Below are 13,938 nucleotides of genomic sequence, written 5' to 3' on the forward strand. Positions count from 1 at the left end.
ATTTATTACAACTTTTTATTATTAAAATAGTAACGCCTTCTGCACGAACGCCAATGAATACAGCCTGATTTAATCTAACGAAAAATACGAAAATTTTCGCAAGATATCGTTCACTTTTGGATGGCCGCGATTGTACTTCGCACCCTGCGAATAGTCTGTTTTTGAATTTCAGTTATTGTAAACACATTTTTTCGCATTGACTTTGACATTGACAGTAACGTTTGACATTGTATACTTTGATTTACAATACTAAAATTTTGTCTGTACGAGTTTTTTTTTTTGGCCAGCGATAGTAGGTAAAACACATTTTGAAAACAATTTGACATTTATTTTTTAAAGGTCTTTTTATTCTCCCCTTAACTTTCTATTTTGATAAGGCAATTGAGAGCGAATTGAAAGCTTGGTACAATGAGGGACATGGAATCCTGGGCAGTCTGCTATTGTCATTTCAAAAAATGTCAATGTAAATGCACCTTTACTGTTATTTTGATTGATATTTAAAAAAAAAAAAGTTAAATTAACTTAAGCTTAGTTATGAGTAGCTAAGGTATGGTTTAGAAATTTTGACAACTAAATGACACATCTGCCCAGTTTTCCGTGTCCCCAATAGTATGAAAACCTTTCGTGCATGGACGACAAAAAAGTAAAAATGTTAAAAATATCATTTGTTGCACACCATTTAATGAAATTTTCATAAGCTTGCTGGTAGCGGTTTTTGAATTTGGCCGGCAACACAGTTCTGTAACCAATATACGCAGATTCTTCAATGAAATTCATTTTAAACTTTTAAACTAAATTATGACCAAGTATTCACTAGTAATATCCTCAGTGCATGTCAAATTGTCGATAATTTGACATACACGAGAGGATATTTTGGCAGACTATTTCCTGAGAAAAATTTAAATGGTAAATACAAATAAACGTAATTCTGTGTTTAAAAATTGGTGTTTCTGTCAATTTTTATGCGGTCGTTGACGGTCATGACATTTGCACTGAGTTAGTATCTAAGGTAATTTATTGACAACAGTTTTGCTCTAGGGCAAATTATCGATAATTGCACTAGTGCAGATTATCGCTGTAATTCAATCGCTATTGACTAAAAATCAAATATTACAGCTTTTTGATTGGCTTAAATTTTTCGAAGGAAATTAAATGTCGAGCGGAGAATGAAAAGTTTAATACATTACACCCTGCGAAGCTCTGTCAGGTGCTCTGAGTTTTTAAATAACCTCGGCTACGCTTACGCTTCGCGTCGGCCATTCAAAAACACCTCGCACCTAAAAGTAAGCTTTCGCAGCTTGTAATATAATAGTATATTGTATATCAAGAGTTGAAAATGAAAGATTTCACACGAGTTTGCAGAATTGAGCCACAAGCCGTAGGCGCGTGGCTTAAGCAAACGAGTGTGAAATCGAATTTTCAACACGTGGTATACACGATATTTTTCCGACGACCACAAAAAAAAACGCTAATATTCGGCATTCCTTCAAACTTCAAATATTATTCCACAGAGCTGCGGACAAAACATACATTGGTGGCCATGGTTACTACAACTGTGTGCAATCATTTCATTGCGCACAGGCTAGAAGGTATCTGATTGGCTAACCAGTTTCATTGCACACGGGTTCGCTATTTGCATGCAATAGCCAACTTTCAATAATAGTTGTTATTTGTGCGAATTTACGCATTTTTCATAGTGGTCGTCGGAAAATGACTATTGTTTTTTCGTTGCTATGGTATGTTAGCAATGTTGCCGCGTTTGAAAACCACTCCCCCACACCAAATTTCATCATTTTAACACTGAAGAAGAAACGGATTTCAAACATATTCCTGAAAGGAATTTTTGGCTATCTGTCGAGGGCACTTTTGAAAGTTGACATATATAATAATTATGTTCCCACATATTGATGTGGGATCATTTAGTTTTACAGGTAGTTCAGTTGTAACTTCCAAAAGCTCTTGCGCGTAACGAAAGGCCAAAAGCAAAAAAAAAAATTCTTCATGTTCCATGATTACCTTAGATAACTTATAACTGCCAGTGCCCAGTTATTACTGCTTCTTTATGGAATCCACACTATTTTACATTATACAGGGTGTTACGGTTCGAAAATCCTGTTCCGTTCATTTCCTCGTTTTTGCGGATTTGGCCGAAGTGAAAGACCCATGGGTTCCACTAATGCTTGGGGATGCACCATCGTTACTCGAACACCTCGAAAGTGACCTCAAAAGTAACCTATTGAGTAAACTCTCGTTCACAGTTAGACCGCGACTGTTTTGTTCGTGTCCCTTTTTCCCGATACCTCTACATCCCGTTCGCTTGTTGTTGTCGTTAATCCTTTCTACCTTGCCTTCTCTTTGAGTTTTCCTTGTCGGTTTCTCTTCGTTTTTACGTTTGGTCCAGCTGAAGAGGCAGCTGGAGCCGTGCCTTTTTCCTCAAAATTTCAGCGGGACGGTAGCTACATACCGTCGGGTTTGTCAGGCTGCGCCAGAAAACTACATGTGTCCATTTAAAAAAAAAAGTTGACTATCGTTAGCTATTGAAAATATCACCAAAAAAATATATTTTATGGCTGCTTCGTAGCGCATCAAAAACCATATCTTTGGTTTTTTTGTTCATTGAAATCGGATAACAAATAAAAAAGTTATGGGTTGAGGCATTTTTTATCAAACAGCCTGTATTGTACATAAAGATGTTCATTTAATATTCTGGTAGCATCACCTATGGAAATCTTTTGTTTTGAAAAACGGACACGAATTATGATAAAAAAAGTAACACAATTACAATTCACGCACAAATTAATCATTTTATTAAATGAGGTGCTGTATATGTCTACCTTCTTCTTTTCATAATAATTTGTGACACGTTCCTACTTTCCTATAGTTTGTCTTAATTCTAAATTTCCATCACCTGTTGAATTATGTTGGCAAAATAAAAATATTTCTAAACTGGGGATTCTTAATAATAATCAACAGTTTTTAGATTAAATTCTTGGTTTAAAGTATTGTTTAATTTATTTGAAAGATATATCTTTGTCAGTGGGTGAAGCAGGTCAGCAGGCACTAAGAGCTTTAACAAAACTGTGCAATTTTTTATTGTCTGGCCAACTTCCTTCAGAAATTTGTCATTTATTATTATGGTGCGTCTTAACCCTTAGTTGCTGAACCAGGGTCATTTTGACCCTGCATGATTTTCATTTGCTGACTGTATGCCACGTGTGCGTTTTTTTCATTTGGCCGTCTCAGCACCTTCACGTCTGTTGATAAGTAGATGTTGAACGTGTAGTTTGGTGTTCCATTTTATTTGAAAATATCGGAAATGAGTGTAATAGGGTCATATTGACCCTGGTACGGTAAATACGTTTTTTTTTCTTTAGGGCATCTATCGAAAGTAATATGGTTGGTTCTTCACGGACCAGGTTTCAATTCATAAAACAACTTGCAAAAGCATTAGTTCTACCACAAATTATTAGGCGACATAATAATCCAAGTATACAACGGCAATTGAAGGATACTATGGCTCGTGTTGCTGCGATTGCAAGGGAAGAAGCACCACCGAATATTTTTACTAAACTAACTAAAAGAGTAAGATGTGCTTTATGTCCATATGCACGTGACAGCAAAACTTCATTTTTATGTATAAATTGCAAAAAGCCCGTTTGCAGTGAGTAAAGAAAGCATATCTGCAGATGTTGTCAGGATTAATTTAATTTTTGCGACTTCAGTGCAGCCATTGCAGGTTTCTTTTGTGATGATAATTTTTAATTTTTTGATTATTGATTATATCCCTTCATTGTTTATTTATCCTATGTTACCAAAGAAATGGTTATTAAAATGTTTTAATTTGATTTTTGTATTTTTTTAATTAGGCTCTGCAGAAACATTACGCTTTTAACATTTTTTGTTGCAAAATATTGATTCAAATTAATTTAAACAAAGTCGTGTGTGATAAAGTTGTAAAAGATATTACTTAGCGTTATAGAATGGTTTCAATTGATAAATAACGGTTTTATATATTTATAACAAATTACTCCAATGACAGGGTCACTTTGACCCTGGTTCAGTAAATATGTTCGTCCGCATACGTTCAGTGGTTAAGGGTTAATGCACCCTTCATAAGAAAGATGGAGGAATTAGACCGATCGCTATCGGAAACTGTTTACGAAGATTGACTTCAAAGCTAGCCTGTTTTCAAAGTCGTAATATTGTAAATTCGTATTTATCTCCACAGTCCACACCAACTTGGAGTGGCAAGTAAGCCAGCAATTCATACCACACGAACCTTTGTGAATAACGACCAAAACCGTGGCAAAGTTCTTCTTAAATTAAGTTTTGAAAAACGCCTTTAACTCAGTTGAACGGGATTGTATTCTAAAAGAAGTGTAATGTCATACCTCACTTCTTTGCCCTTATCTTTATCACTGCTATAGGAATCCTTCAACTTTATTTTTCGATTCATTTAATTTCTTCTTCTGTTGGAGCCCAGTAAGGAGATCCTTGCGGTCCTATGATTTTTAGTCTTGCTATTCAACCAATTATTTTTTCTTTGGATTTTCAAATGAATATTTGGTATTTAGATGATGGAACCTTAGCTGATTACCCAGAAGTAGTTTTGTCCGACTGAAGAAAGTTATCAATTTATCCAGAAAAATTAGTCTTGAATTAAACTTTAACAAATGCGAGATCTTTTGCTGTTCTCGAGACACAGATTTAAAAGTCATAAAGGAATTTCAAAATTTAGCACCAGGTATTAAAATTTGTGAACGAGGAAGTTTATCTCTTTTAAGCTCTCCATTCTTTGACCAAGGTTTCAAAAACACTGTCGAAAAAACTATAATTACAGTTGAAAAATCTTTTAAACAAAGCTGAACTTATTAGCAGACACGTAGCTTATACTTTAATCAAGAACTGTCTTTTCATACCAAAATTTATTTTTTTATTAAGAACAACTTCATTTTGGAAATTTTCTAATTATGTTAATTCAATTGATTCTTCTTTAAAGCCTTCTTTAGAAAGAATACTTAATTTACGTTTAACTGATTTACAATGGTGTCAGTCCACTTTAGCGATTAGATTTGGTGCACTGGGAATTCGCCGCATTTCCGATATTTGCCTCCCTGCTATCCTATCTTCAATTCATGGTGTTAAAAAACTTGTTTTTCCACTACTAGTCTCAGAAGGCTTCATTATTGACTCTCGAACCGACCCCAGAAGTTGAATTTCTCTCCCAAGGTTAATAATAATTTTCATTATTAACCTAGGTGAATAATGAACAGCCGTCACCTAGCAAGTAAAAATTTTCGTTGATTTCATTGGTTAATGTAGACGATTTTCATAGCAACCGTTGAAAAATGAGAACTCGGATCGTCGCATCAGACAAAATAATTTGATTAATAATTATTACCAGAAAGGGTTTTAACGTATCTAGTAGTGAAAAAAATAGTATATAAACCACGGTCAAGAAGTTCCTTATAGTCTTCGCACCTTAGAACCCTCGGTACGCCTCGGGCTCTAATCTTGGCGCTCTGGCTATAATCATGAACTTCTTCACCTTGATGTATAATACTGGGTGCCCCAGAATTCGCAGAACAACTCAATGGGGCAATGTCAACTCATGTTAGAAGATAATGAGAAAAATAATTTAAAATTTTTATACCTGTTAAATTTCAAGATATGGGGGCAGTTTTGATCTCATTTATTTTAAATATTAAAAAAGATTTTGACTATTTATCTTTTACTAGCCAGTGGCATAATAATTCTGAACGATTGTGATCAAGTTTGCAATTATTTTCTTCATTACTTCCAGCATTTCCAAATAGTAATTTTATGCCCATTTTACCTCAAATAATGTACGGCAACATGGCTTTTAGTTTTCGTTCTCATTTCCATGGATACAACAAAAATGAAGTATTTGCAGACTATTGGGATACATAGAATGTTTTTAAATGTTGCCACATTTAGTGTAACAAAGAGGTCCATATCTTCTACAAAAAACAAAATTAACTTTTTTAAACATTTTTACCTGATATTTTAGTTACTACTTAACAACGTAGTGCTAAGTTGTTCCGCGAATTTTGGGGCACCCAGTATACTATTCTCTAGTATTAAATTCAAAGGATAATGAGCTTATGATGGAGCTTTAGCAGTCTGGGATGTAGAATATGAGAACGAAAGACCAACAATTCCACAATTTCAGAAGAATTGGGATAATATCAATATCAAACGAATAATTGCCAATGATTTAATCTTTAATTCACCTAGAGACTTGGCTCGTTTTAAGGCTTTGCAATGCAGAGAATCAGAATCTTGGTTACATGCAATACCTTCTCCTAATATTGGTACTCTTTTAGATAACACTTCCTTCCAAGTTTGTATGGTGTAAAATTGGGTTGTAATCTTTGTACACCTCATATTTGCATATAATTAAGTTCGGACACAACCGAATAAAAATATATTTATTAAAAACTACGAGCTCTCTAATACATGGTACTAATAAGAACTGAACTGTGTCACTACAATTTCCTTATACAAGGTGTAACAGAAATAAGTGCATTAATTTTAACTGATAATAGAACTCATCAAAAGGAACAACTTTTTCTCTGCCATTTTGGCGAAACAAGTTACGTAATGGCTTAAAAAGTAGATTTTCCTAAAACCGTTCATATCTCCAAAACTAAGCTACCTAAAAACGTGAAACAACCAGATTCTTACGAAGTGGCTTTTTTTGCTATATGGGTAGATTTGTTTGAATTTCGATTTCGGCGTTAAAACACGTTTTCTGGAAAAAAATGGACGTTTTTTTCATATTAGCGCTGATCTCAATTTGCCATTGCAGTATTCAGTAGCGTAGGGCTATTTTAGTGAAAAATCTCTCCAATTATTTTTTGGAATTAAACATCATTTTTCGGCAAAATGGTAGATAGAGAAGTTGTTCCTTTTGACGAGTTCTATTACCAGTTAAAATTAATGCACCTATTTCTGTTACACCCTGTATACCCTAAAGTATAGATGATATTGATAATCAGTGCAGACATGTAGGTACACATTTGGTGAATAAATTGACATGGTGCAAATGGCAAATGATAGATAAACTAAACATATAAATACCTCGTAAAATAAGACATATTGTGGGGTGGTCACGTAGACATCTGTCGGACTATAAGGGTGGTCATGTAGGCGACATAATTATATGCAATGCGAAAGTTGACGAAATTGGCATCTACGGTCTAAGTTGTTCAAAAAGCAGTGGTAGATTTTCCAGACACACTGAAATTAATTCTATTATCAACCGGTCTTTGACTTCTATTCATGTTAATTCAACTTTAGAACCAAACGGACTGTCTCGGGATAATGGAAAACACCCAGATGGGATGACTTTAGTACCATGGATTAAAGGTCAACCTTTAGTTTGGGACATTACTATTGTAAACAGTTACCTACGTTTTGAAAACTTGTGAAGTTTCAGGTTTTGCCGCTGAAATGGCTGGCAAATGCAAACATAGCAAATACAGTTCAATTATTTCGTCAAAATACGTATTTAAAGGTTTAGCCTTTGAAACCTTAGGTCTTTGGTGCAAAGAAGCCATTGATTTCATTAATGTTACGGAAACCGACTTATGGCGGAATCAGGCGATTCAAAATCAAAGAAATTCCTTTTTGACGGGATTTCTCTTGCCATTCAACGTGGAAACGCTGCAAGCATTCGGGGCACTTTTCCGGATTCCGCATTATTATCGGAATTTTTTTTATTGTAAAACAAAAATGTTATGTACTTGGTACTCGTAATTATATTATTGTTTTAATTTATTTATTAGTGTGGGGTTTAATATAATCGTTCTTTATTTAACAAAGAACTAAATACAAGTCACAAAAGTAAGCAGTGTATCTAGGAGAGAGGTTAGAGAAGTTGAGTCCCAGCGGAAGCAAAACATCTTGTGAATTCCGGCTGGGTGTCGATCTTTTATAGGCGTCGATTGGCGCCGTTTTGACGACAGTTGATGATATGGCGTCGGCGGGAACGTTTGACCAATGGGGCGGTGACGGAGCGTAGTGCCGCAAGGTACTACTAGCGACACCACGAGGGTAGTAGCGGGGCGCATTTGTACTACCAATTCGGTGTAACGAGTAGTATTTGAATTTCCCTACAGTTTCCCCCTCAGACCCAATGTAGCGACTCGCCATTGGGGCTGAATCACCGGGTTCTTGCGGGGTCATCCTCGTCTTCGGATGGGGGCGACCGGCGCGGGTGGAATCTCGGTTGGTCCATGATAGGGCTGGGTGGTAGATGCCAACGGCGCGGGGCGGTGTATCCAAGGAGTCCAGCTCGTAACTGATCTGTTCGATCTCGTGTTGTTCTCTGGCGTCGTTCGTGGCGTCGCCCATTTGCATGAGCTTTGGAGTGGCTTCAGCTAAAAAGTTTTCAGAGATGACGATGCTCCGTGCATCATGGGTAACATCGTCAACGGTTCCAACTGCGGGCGAACGTGAGATAAGACCGGGTGAATAGACGGCTGGCGTACTCACAGTACTCTATCGGTTTCTCGTCTTTTCCCTCCCTCTGAAGAAGAGCTGCTCATTCGTTCGGGGTGTAGTCAGCGTTTTCTTGGGTTTTCAAATGAAGCGAGGAGAATTCGAGCGGTGTGGCGTAATCGGTTGCGTCCATGAACATGTCAGTGGCGCTGTCGGCGGCGGCCCACATGTATTCAAAAGCGCCGGGTGCCTGGTAGATGTTCCAAACCCCTGGGGGTTGGACAGCGACTGATGCACCTGGAATCGGAGGGCCGTAGTTCTCTGCTTCCATCGGCTCCGAGTGGACAGTCGTTGGACGGGGTGCTGTTTCTGCAGCAGCGAGTCTGAGATCGTTTGGTTGCTGGGATGTAATCTCGATGACACCGTCCTTTGGCGTCATCGGATAAGTGACGTCGGCGTCGTCCCTGAAATGAAAGCGTTTCGCGCCTAAATCCAGAATTAGCCCAGCGCCTTCGATGAAGTCAGCGCCCAATAACGTTTTGGTGGCGGCGTTTTCGGATAACGTCACAAAGGTGGCCGCGATCACCCTTCCATGGAGAGCGATGTTGGTACGAATCGTTGGCACCTTCATCGTCTTGATGCTACCATCGGCAAAAGTGGCGTCGACGGTTTTGTAGTGCACCGGGTGACTTGTTTCTCGCAGTCGCTGAAATAGGCTCACGCTGGCAACGCTAGAACCTGCGGCGGTGTCGAGAAACGCAGTCCCTGTTGTACCTGCTACCTCGATAGTTACGGCCGATCTTAAACGTGGTTTGAGCCTGGTGGCGCAGAACCCTACATTGTTGACGTGGACGTTCGTGAACCCAGTGTCTCGATTACATTGGAGGCAGTTTTTTCGGACTACCCCGGGAGCGTTGCACCCGTAGCAACGGATCTCTTCTGGCGGTCGGAGGCGAGGAGTGCTTTTTTGTGATGGATATGCCTAATTCTTTTTTTCTTGTTCGTTATAGTCGTGAAAAAGTTTTCAGAAAAAAAAATCGCGACAATTACAAAGGAAAGTCGAAAAATTCGGGCAAACTACAAAAATTATAATTTTTGTATGCATTCTCGATCATAACTGACCACAGGAACGACATATTTGATTAATTCTTTTTTTTTGTTCGATATGCCCCGGGATGGAAATAACTAAGTAGAAAAAAAAATCTGGAAGCTTTGGAGAAAAATCTGGAAAAACTAAATTAAAATAATTCGGCGAAAACTGAAAGTGCTTTTTTGTATGAACTCAAGACCATAACTCAGGATTCGAACGATGGCTTGATGCTTTTTTTTGTTTTCAATTGAAAAAAAATCTGGAAGATTTGAAGAAAAACCTGGAAGAACGCAATCCAGTAAATTAAAATAAAATTACATTTGCTTTTACTTTTGTGTTGTTTCGCGATCTGTCCAACAAATGTAGTACATATAGTCTATTTTTTAATCAAAGAACCACAACACCGCAATTTGCACCCAAAATAGAGCTGACAACAGTGTACACTTTTGAACCAGGGTGAAAAATCTCATCATATAAAAATTGAGGTTATTAGAGATATTAGTAGCGCAGCAATTTAATAAAGTTAATAACAACTAACAACAACCAATTTGAGAGTTTTATAAATGTCTTACTTTGCGAGACATTTTTAATAACACGTTCAAATTTTAGCTGCGAGTTTGCGTACTTTCAAGGACATTAAAAATGACAGGCGTTGGCAGAAATAGCCAATAGATATCATTAAATTCCCTAAATTTAGAAATGTTTTATATTTGCAAACCTAAATCAACAGGTCGTGATTCTTTGATTAAAAAACAGACTTTAATTGTTTTATTTCTATTCCAATTTATTTGCCTACAGCAACAAATGTTATTTGACAGCTGATTGTGAAATTGGGAATCAAACTAATCGGATTGTTTACTTGAACATCGATCTTACGATCGAAATCGAAATGTAAATATTGGGTGATTCAAAATAATTGTGGATAAATCTGGCAACTATGTACGAATGTACGAATAGAGATGACATTTCTTTGACAGTTCATAGACAGTTGATAGACAAAACCGCATGGTTCCAACTCTCAATTCCAGGCACATCACACATTTCCAGCATTTCAGCAGTGTAGAATACTGCCGATAGAATTCATCTCCCATGTAAAATTCCTCATTTTTACATGTTTGCACATTTCCAATAGCTTTTCACAAATTCACAAAAAAATTTATGTATTGAAATTTGGACAAGACAACGTCTGTCGGGTTAGCTGGTAATTAATTAATAATAAATAACAAATTTGTGTCTTGGTCGGCTATCACTGATTTTTTGACTTTTACTTTTGCGCTTGCGTACAGTTGGTTGCAAAAAAAACGGGAACTGTCAGAATAAAATTGACACATTTTTACAATTTTTCCATAGTGTGAAACCTTCTTACGAGAGATAGGTTAGAATTAACGTTAAAATTCAATGACATTTTTTAAAATTATTTGATAGGTATTATCAAGGAAACAATTAATTGACAAATGGAAAAAATCAAATTTACATTAGGAAAATTTTCGTTTCCCGATTTTTTTGCAACCAACTGTACCGAATGCGACAGGCCAATTTATAAAATGGTCTGTCGTCGACTATGACACGTCAACGTCAGCGGTACCGTCAACGTTTGCGTCATACGTACGGACGTCAATCTATAAATCGAGCTTAATAGTTATTTACCCTACGAGAGAGGAAGGTAAAGCTTTTGTTCACGCGAATTGCACGTTCGGTCACGACGCGCAGCGTGAGTGAAGTGAATAAAAGCGGCCTTACTCTCGAGTGCTGTATGTGGTTTTGTTCGATACCTTAGATACCTCCTTGGAAAATGAGTCTGTAACTTTACATTCAAAATTTTAAATTAAATAAAAAAAATCATATTTTCGGAGAGACCTGTTGCTATGGAAAAAAATTAAATTCAAAATAAACAAAGTTTTATAAAGTTAATAAAGTGATTGTGTATACGTTGTGGAAATGAATGTTGAAGAATTCTATGTTCCTGATGACGTCCTGGAAGAGGCAAGTGCCGCGAAGTACCAAATGGTGCCTACGAAATCAAAATTACGATACCAGAAAGAATTGGAAATATTTACACAATGGCAGACCGAGAAACGGATCAAGGGAAAAGATGAAAACGTGATAGCATATTTTAAAAATATAGAAGCAGCATCAGCGTGGTCGTGATATTCAATGTTGAAGAGTACACTGTTTGTATTTCAAAACGTTGACATCTACAGTTAAGAGGTTTTTTAATAAGCTATTAGTCGTTTTAATATAATAAATGGTACAGGTTCAACAGTCTCACCTCTTTTTTGAAAACAAAATGTAGAAACTATTAGCCGAAAAAAGATGCAACTTTTTCAAAAAACGATGTTTGCAAGTTTTTACTGGAAGCAGCGGACCAAAAGTGGATCCTTCAGAAAGTTGTATTGATGATCGAATTTCAATTATGCGTGAGCGAAAGTCCGTAAGCGAAAGTGCGTGAGCGAAAGAGAATGAGCGAAAGTGAAACCTTCGCCCACTGGTAACCATGGATACAGACCCACTTTCTAGGGAGGTATCGAACAAATAACTATTAACGCCTACTCCTCAGGATTTTGTTTGAACGCGCTATACGAGCACTCGACTGCCGTGCACACAATGCAATTTGGGTTATGTTATCCGTAGAGCAACGCGCACCTGCACGGTACCACGACACAACATGGAATCCCCAATTTGCGGATGCTGTCTGCCGTTATTCGGTTTTGGATTGGGGCTACTTGACAACTGCGAGTGGGGATGTTTCTTTTGGATAATTCTCCTCATCTTTCCTTCTGCAGTTGAGTCTTTTTTCTGGGTTGTGGAGACTAATGTTGACAACTCCTCGGTTATTGCCTCTTCACATATCTGGTCTAAGACTTTACCCTTCCGTAAGCCCACCACAAACTTATTTTTTTGTTCTTCGGTCAGTTGGGTGTCAAAGTTGCAGTATATTGATGCACTCCTTATCCGAGCGTACCACTCGCTTATTGATTTGCTGACTTGCTGTTGAAGGTCATAAAATTTGATGCGTTCCCGCCGTTCCGAAACTTGAGAGCTGTATTGTTTTGTTAACAACTGGCGGCACAACTCTGCATACCTCTTACTTTTAGTAAGATCAGAGTAGCATAAATCTCTTAGCAACTTGTAAGTCGGTGCACCCACCAAGCTACCTGCATTTTTTCCTCGGTAGGTAATCTTGTTGATTGCAAAGTAGGTACTAATCCAACGTTTCTTGGTAAATTGTCCAGTCATCTGTGCTGGCGTTAAAATCTTCGACGCGTCCTATTATGACCGCCATTTCGTTGTTACCGTTCTGTCGTCAGTTTTTATCCCTAGTGGTGGAAAGTTTCTGCCCGTCAATTGCTTCCTTACGTTTTAATGGTTTTCCTCGTCGCCACTGTTGTGATTTATATTAACGCACACATTACTTATGAACGTTAATAATTTTGTACACATGACACACAACAGTACATCCAGTCCACAGGTGATAGGTCTATACAGTGTGGAAACTTTAACTGAAATAAAATTCGTAATTTGGACATATGCAATTTTTGTAAAAAATCGCGAAACAGGTCAATTTTTGTTTTTTGTTGTCCATATTTTGGCGCATATGGTTTTTGCATATCTGCTCCCGAAAATGCGCAGCCATCTCTAACTTTTTTTTTCAAATATAAGAGTATGTCAAGTGACACTATTTGTTTCCTCCTTGATGATTCGGACCGCCGTATCCAATTTTGCGAGCAAATGATGAACCTGATGAATTGGGCTGTTATTGTTATTAAGCTGACCATAACCCTCATTGGATGCGAGAAACTCATACTGAGTTCCCGCAAAAACTCAATGTATGGGCTGGAATCAATCGAATATTGGAGCCAGTATTCTTGGATGGTAATTGAGCAACATATCTTACGTTGCTTCAAGAGGATCTCATGCCAGCGTTAGCGGTCTTCCTTCCAAATCCGGTGGATCCAGATTTAGCTGATGAAAGAACATGGTATCAACAGAACGGAGCTCCACTCTATTATGCCGTAGATCGATGGATTGGAAGGAGAGGTCAAATTGAATGGCCGGCAAGATCTCCGGATCTTACTCGACTTGACTTTTTTTATGAGGATATTTCAAGAATAAGGTCTATGTAACAAAACCGAACAATACTGAGGGCCTCAAGCAACGTATTAGGCATGATTTAGGCAAATTACATCGGAAATGTTACAAAACGTAATGGATGCATGTTACTATCGATTTGCAATTTGCCAAGAAAGAAACGGTGCCCATTTTGAACATGTGTTGCATTAAATAGTATTCAACTTTGAAAACATTCAGGAAACAAATAGTGCGTTGTATTCCTTGCCAAGTGGCCTTTCAAATGAGGTGCGTGTGCGTGCCTCAAGAATCTA

At 37.5% G+C, this 13,938-nt stretch overlaps 2 protein-coding genes across 23 annotated transcripts in view; one reads left to right on the forward strand and one right to left on the reverse strand.

The window, feature by feature from the left end:
- Positions 1 to 13,938, forward strand: part of Dscam2 (Down syndrome cell adhesion molecule 2) — a 431,544-nt gene that overhangs the window by 10,267 nt on the left and 407,339 nt on the right. The window lies entirely within an intron of this gene.
- On the reverse strand, positions 7,753 to 12,793 carry LOC138137547 (uncharacterized). Its single transcript, XM_069057009.1, has 3 exons — positions 12,200 to 12,793; positions 8,521 to 9,448; positions 7,753 to 8,468 (listed from the first exon to the last, which is right to left on the reverse strand). Exons 1-2 carry the CDS (start codon positions 12,791 to 12,793, stop codon positions 8,570 to 8,572), a joined length of 1,473 nt encoding a protein of 490 aa, XP_068913110.1. The 3' UTR covers positions 7,753 to 8,468; positions 8,521 to 8,569.

This window comes from Tenebrio molitor, chromosome 1 (assembly GCF_963966145.1).
Source record: "Tenebrio molitor chromosome 1, icTenMoli1.1, whole genome shotgun sequence".
NCBI lineage: Eukaryota > Metazoa > Arthropoda > Insecta > Coleoptera > Tenebrionidae > Tenebrio > Tenebrio molitor.

Coding starts and splice junctions, on each gene's coding strand:
- LOC138137547 (XM_069057009.1), bottom strand. CDS start 12,793: ATGACTGGACAATTTACCAAGAAACGTTGGATTAGTACCTACTTTGCA. Junction 9,449..12,199: donor TGTGTCGTGGTACCGTGCAG/GTGCGCGTTGCT, acceptor AAAAAGAATTAG/GCATATCCATCACAAAAAAG.